A 7,052-nucleotide genomic window follows, 5' to 3' on the forward strand; every position below is an offset into this window, starting at 1 on the left:
CTTTAGGTTCTACTGTTATTATATATTAGGAGTATATATTTTGGTTATAAATATAAAATCTAATTTGTAGTGTAAATTGCATTACAAACTATATCTTATATTTAAAACTAGATGTAGCGTATAATAAATTATAGATAGATTTTATGCCATATAAATACTCCTCCGGTTCTAAATATAAGAGGAGTAGTAAATTTCATTTTTGATAAGTAATGATAAATAATTTTAAAAATCAGTGATTGTAAATTTTTGTTTGAAAAATACTTAACAAATTAAATATTTAATACCTATTCTTTTCAGAATGAAGCTATGAATTATACAAAGACTCGTATGGATTTAATTTTAAATATCAAATCTCTTTTTATATTAGCCAGGTACATTATGCACAAACTTTGTTTAATCCTATATATCAAAAAGCTCTGATCCCACTTCTTACACTCGAAAAGCATCTACATATTCTTTACCCCCAAAAAAAAAGCATCTATAATTCTATATATATTTTTTAACAGAAAAAAATACACAAAGGTAAATAATGCATATAAATCATAAAAGCCGATTAGGGACCTAGCTAGAAAATAATGCATATAAATCATATGGAAAAAAAATACACAAAGGTAAATTTGATATTACATTAAATAAACTATAAATAATATTTCTAAAGAAAAGAAGTGGATGAGATAAGAAATCAAATTGATAATGTGATCGTAGCAAAAAATACAAAAGAAAAAAAAAACAGTTTGACGCATTCTTTTCCTATTTTATACTTTCAAGAAAAGAAAGACTGATTTATAAATTGAATCTTTTATAATCATTTTATAATATATACTCCTCCGGTCCTTAATATAAGACCCATTTAACTAATTTGATTAGATTAAGGAAGTTAGGTAAGTTAGTTAATTATAAGAAAAGTGACACATTTTTTTTAAAACACCATAATCATCTTTTTTAATACCCCTCTCCCTCTTCCATTTGATTATAGTTGAGGAAATCTCTATAAGGGTAATTTAGAGAAAATTGATAAATATGATAAATGGGTCTTATATTTAGGACCAAAACCAACTTAAGAATTGGGTCCTATATTAAAAACCGGAAGATTACTATGCAAGAGGTGCTTTGTTGTATAAACGTGGTTAGAAAGCAACAAGAGCAACATGAAACTATTTTGCAATATGTGAGAGACCAAACTAATTAAAATTTGCAACTTCTACTCATGACACTAGTTTAAAGAGGGTGACAATTCAACAAAGTTGACTTAATCAGCAAATGTGGGACTTAGTTCCAAGACATTTTATTTACAACATTATTAAGGGTTAAATTGTCAGCATCAACATCACCAGAACCCGGACCCAAATTGACTCATCGTGGCTAATTAATAATCATCACGATTACAAAAGTAACAAATAAAAAAGAGTATGACAAACGACAAAAGTTTAGCTAAAATAAGTAGCATAATAATAAGAATAAAGGATGCTATACGCTAAAATAATAGTAATAATTAACATAATCAGGGAAACGGCTTACAAAAAAGCATATATATAGTCGAGAGGGCACTGCTTTTACATTATATGAAGATAAAGAAATATCTAAAGCATACGTAGTTCGATTAATAAAATAGATTGGTGAGAGAGACAAAATTATAATTAGGCCTAGTAATTAACTACAAATGATTTGAGTTATTTGAAATAATATATTTTTGATAAAGTAATGGCATTAAATTTGGGGCAGACATGCCACATGATGAATCTGCTAGTGATGATGATATAGATGATGCTGCGTTTAAAGAGTCAACAAGTGCAGGAATCCAAATGGCGTCCCTCACCACCTTCAAGCTTTGAACATTCAACAATCTCTGTCCCATGCATAAAATCTCAACCTGCAGTAGCAGATATATAATTAATATATATATATATATCCTGTGATCCTTAATATAAGATTCAGTTGACTAATTTAGAAAAATTCTAAAAATTACTAAATTACTTGATTATAACAAATATTTACGTGTATCATTAGATTACATATCAATAATAAAGTGGCAAATTAGTTTGGAAAAGAAACAATAAATATGAATATTTTAAGGTAATTTATTAATAACCTTCTTAATCTTCCCAAATAAGTCAACTGGATGTTATATTAAACACGAGGGGCAGTATATACAATCATGTTTGCTAAGTTTGCAGGACTGCTTATAATGGAGAGAAATGGCTTTCTAGGCAAGAGAATATATGAAAGTTACAAGCATTATATTATATAATTGTCAGGCTAGCTCTGATGAAGACTTACATTAACCGGAGCAAATGTGAGAGAGAACAAGAATATACTCAGAGTATGAAACTAATCTAGGTTATGATGTAAAAACTTGAATCATCTCTAAAATGTTCCTGAAGATCTCAGCATCCAGCCTTGTTATTATTTATTTTAACATCATGTCATTAAGATAATGGAAAAGTCTGTATATACATATAATTATATGTCATTGAGGATGTATGTCCAAAACCATCATCTTCCCAAACTATACCTTAAATACTCACACAAAATCACGTGACCTAAGTACCTAACTCACGGTTTAATTCTCCCAATCCGAATCTCTATCGCCTCAAAAGTAAATAATTATATAAAAGAACTGGGAGTAAAGAGAAGAAGATCAAACATTTAATGATACCAGTAATTGGGAAAAATCAAATATATGGCATTCTTGCAGAGGACCCAACAATCACATCATAGTTTCTTCACACATATATATATACCCATGCATTAATCGAGAGAGAGAGAGAGAACATCTGGTTAACCTAATTAATAAAATAATCAGAATCTCAGATAAAACGGGCAGATCATAAAGGTATCCGAAAAAAGCATATCAAGTCGACAACGTTGGAAGAGTTCTAAAGCCTTCTAAATAGATTTGTTGATACATCATTCAATGGAGCAATATTTGACGGAGTCAAGGGTAATTAATGTATCAAAATAATTATGTCCAGAAACCATTACGTACACATGCAATGCATATGTACTTAGTTATAATCTTACGTTAGGAGCATCATATATTTGGTTGCATTATACCTAATTATCCCCTTTTGTAGTCTTATGTCAAAATTTTCATGCGATTCCTCTGACATTTTGACATATGTTTGGGAAGAAAATCCAGATCCAATTATATTGATGTTTGTATAAGATTAATTCACTTCCTGCATAAAATACTGAGATTTATTCTTATAGTGTGATGATAAATTAATCGTGCTCATATTAAATTTTAATTTTCGATTTGATAATGGATCGGACAATTGTGAAAGTTATTTGAAAGGAACACTTTTTTTTTTTTAACTGAAGTCTGATTAATTTCATTCACCGAACATCAATAATTATAACTGGAAATGAGTCAATGTGTTTTAGCCAAAACATATTCGAAAAGGCCAGGGCAACCTGCTCTTTGTGTTGTGTACATTCATAATTTCTTAAAATAAAGTAAAAAATTAGTCCAGAAAATTAATTAAAACTACGGACTTTTAACTTAACAAGATATATAGTAAATTTTTTCACCATCAGATCTTTTAAATATTACAAATTAAAAGCTTCACAGGATGTTAAAGTTCAGCAAAGCTTTCTTACAATTTTTCTCCAATTATAGTTCTTCCTGTAAACTTTATGAAATGCAGGACAATATTTTTTATTATTTACTTTGGAAAATTCTTTAATAGAATAATTAAAGAATCAAACACTTGGCTTGATGCAAAAGAAGATGATGATGGAAACTTGTTGACAGTTAGTTCATCATTAATGGGCTACCTTTCAGAACTAGAGTACCCTCTAAAATCGTAAACCCTAAAACACTTTGTAGCTAGGGCTTTCGTCTCTCTGTCAAATGCATGGCAGTTGCAGAAGATATATAGATATATATATATATCATTCACATAACATGACCCACGTAATGAGAACTTGTCATTTCATTCTGATCTCCTAATGCATGCATGCTTTTGATATAATTATTAATTATTGCTAATACTTTTTCCTTTCAGAAAATGCTCATCGATTCAATCAATTTCAGAAACCAAACAAGACACAGAAAGAGATCATATCATCAGGTTGCAGTATGAAGGAGAAAAAGTGTACTAAATCCTTACCTCATTTTCGTTGAAGAGACCAAGTTTTGTAACCAGATACTTCTTAACCATGAAGATCGTCATGTTTTCGTTCCTTTTCCCAGATAAAAAAGGACAAAAGAAAAAAAAACATTGATAAGAAAGTTAGAAGGGGAAAAAAAGAGGGCCATGGCAGAAAAGGCAAAGAAAAAGCTAGAGCCAGCTTTTTCACTCATTTCAATAAACATCATCATTAAGAAAGTGGAAAAATATAGTGTATGATCAGGGCATGCATGCTAACTTGCACCACTTACTTCACTCTAATGTACGCCTTTGGCACCTGAGGTAAAGCTTCTCCTCTTCTGCCATTTATCCAAACCAAATTAAAAACATCATTAATTACACCCCCTCACAGAGAGACAAAAAGAAAAAACAGCCGACAGTACAGATATAACTACATATACTGACAAGAAACTGAAGAACTAAAACGTGATATCGAAAACTCAGGTTGCTTTGTTATGTGTTGTGTGGCTTGTAATGATGAACACCCACAAGAGAACAGAACTCTGGTTATGATTATCGCAGCAAGTATGAAGCAATGATTATTAAACCCAAACGCAAGTAAAGTTGATTTTAAGTTTTTACCATATAAAAAACCTTTTCTTTTAGATCATTAATTGTTCTGGGGGGTAAAAAACTAGAAATTGTTACACTTATTTAGTGTTATAATACTATGCTTGAAAGTTGAGTGCGTTAATGATGAAGAGATGGGAAAAATTTTGCTTACTGGTTGGTAGAAGAGTGTAGCGTAAACCACAAACCAGAGTGGTGGGGATTTGTGTGGGAGAAATGATGAGAATTATGAGCTGGTGGACTGGGTTTATACCAATCCTGAGGATCCATTTGCCATGATGGTAACCTCCCAATAAATCTTCTTGCTACTTCCTCCACACCTGCCATTTCTGAACTTTCCTGCTCCATGTTGGGCCATAATTTTAACCCTAACCCTAACCCTAGTGAGCCAGATCTTGGAACTACCGGGTTTGATTCACCATTATTATTACCCACTCTTTTCCTGCATAAGGTTGTAGCAGATCCTGACCCCAATTTCAGCTGCAGCAAGTCGTCGTCTTCTTCGTCTTCTTCGTTATCATCATCGTCTTCTTCTGCTTCTTCTTCTTCTTCTTCATCAATCTCTTGTATTGCACCTTTTGGTCCTCTTTCTTCATCGATGTATTTGAGGAATTGGTTGTGGTTGATAGAGCGAGAAGAAGAGGCCATGAGTTGTGTATGTATATTATAAGCTAAGGCAACTATATCTTTTTCAAGTAATGCGTTTGATACAAGAGAAGTGAGGTAGGGTTCGGTTTGGCTCTTTTAAGGAAGAGTATGCTTTTTCCTAACACATACCCATCGTCATCAGAGGGGGAAAAAATAAAACAAACAAATAATTCTTTTCTTTTCCTTTTTCCTGAGAAAGAAAGATATGTAACGTACCCTCAAGGCCTCAATAAAATAAAACGAAGAAGAAAATAGAAAAAAAGGTTTCTACTAGGCTTTTACGGGATCAAAATCGGAACGAAGAAGAAGATGGATATTGAGAGAGGGAGGGATGGAGAGAGAGACAGAGACACAGACACAGACAGAGAGAGAAAGGGCAGTTTCGCTCTTTTCCGAGGAACAACATGATGGTCTGGATTACATCTGAACAGTCTCGAGAACTAGGAACGTGGGAGGTTTGTTTCTTTCTAGTTTGTAGAGCCAGGACACACGCAAAGGAGGAACAAGGAGGGAATGGAGGAGAGAGAGAGGTGTTTGTACCTGATGATGAGTTTGAATTGAAAGGAAGAAGAAGATGAGGAAGGAAGGAAAGAGGAAAGCGTGATTGGGGCTGCTACTTCTGTGAACGTACGAATCGGTTTCATCTGCATCGTTCTTCGCGAAAACCCACTGCTCCTCGTCCTGTGTTCCTCTGTTCATCCTCTTTGTCCCTTGAAACATAATAAACCAAACACCCAATAAACTTAGCTTCAAGTTCAACAAATGCCTCCCTGCCCATCCGTCATAATAAAGTTTTCAAAGCAAAGTTCCGTTTTTTAAGTGTGAACCAGATCGATCCATGTGGAATCATTTTTATAATTCAAATTGTTCTTCATTTTTAAAAGCACAACGTGCTTTTTAAAAATTTTAAAGACTCTTAATAATATTATTTTCTGGTGATGTTGCGCTAATATCTTTTTTCAGAAAGCTCTCTCTATTTTAATGATCGTTGCACATTTTTCTATCTAATATGGAATTATAAATTACTATACTGTAACATTTTTCAAGCATGCACTACGTTATAACTCAGTAAGTTTACTGAGGGGATGCACTCTCTTGTAATTATGTAAGTTATTGTAGATATCGTCTTATATATTCAAACTTAATTTAACACAAACATTTTATATGAAATATAAGGTATAACAACTCACATCTTTTAAAAGCTGCGATCAATTTTTTCGTTTGAAGTTACCAAAGGTTGAAGTCTTTTTTTTTTTAAGAGTAAAAGAGAAAATGATATTAAAGGTAATAAAAACATTACTAAGTTTCAATAAACTGAGGGGCAAGGTCAAAAAAAAACCGAGGGGGAAAAAACTTCTCTAAAACTATTAAAGTCTTTTGAAACTGCATTAAGGAAAAAGCGACAAAAATGGGGTTATTTTATTATATATATTATCATGAAACTCAAGTTTATACGAGTTGCAATTGATTTTTTTCCAAAAAATTATTAAAATTACATAAATTTGTATTTGAAAAGTACTTTCTCCGGAGGAGTATATTGGATAAATTATCATCTTATATTTAACAGTTAACTATGTGTTAATTAAGATACTAAAAAAATCCACACAAAAAAAAGGATGCCATGGAGAAGATACTGTTGTAACTAGAGCCTACTCCCTCCGCACAAGTGGGGTTAGGTTGTTTAAAAATTAAATATGGATT

At 32.0% G+C, this 7,052-nt stretch overlaps 1 protein-coding gene across 2 annotated transcripts; it reads right to left on the reverse strand.

Moving 5' to 3' along the window:
- Window positions 1–1,473: 1,473 nt before the first annotated feature.
- LOC114728581 (uncharacterized) lies at window positions 1,474–6,109 on the reverse strand. 2 transcript variants are annotated; one of them, XM_028915501.1, is made up of 4 exons: window positions 4,858–6,109; window positions 4,385–4,429; window positions 4,113–4,185; window positions 1,474–1,870 (listed from the first exon to the last, which is right to left on the reverse strand). In XM_028915501.1, exons 1-4 carry the CDS (start codon window positions 5,349–5,351, stop codon window positions 1,655–1,657), a joined length of 828 nt encoding a protein of 275 aa, XP_028771334.1. In that variant the 5' UTR covers window positions 5,352–6,109; the 3' UTR covers window positions 1,474–1,654. The 2 variants fall into 2 exon arrangements, with proteins under 2 accessions (XP_028771334.1, XP_028771326.1); XM_028915493.1 differs by having other exon boundaries at window positions 4,385–4,432.
- Between the last annotated feature and the right edge of the window lie 943 nt (window positions 6,110–7,052).

This window comes from Neltuma alba, unplaced genomic scaffold (assembly GCF_004799145.2).
Source record: "Neltuma alba isolate B1F8T4 unplaced genomic scaffold, ASM479914v2 tig00002446_pilon, whole genome shotgun sequence".
Lineage (NCBI taxonomy): Eukaryota > Viridiplantae > Streptophyta > Magnoliopsida > Fabales > Fabaceae > Neltuma > Neltuma alba.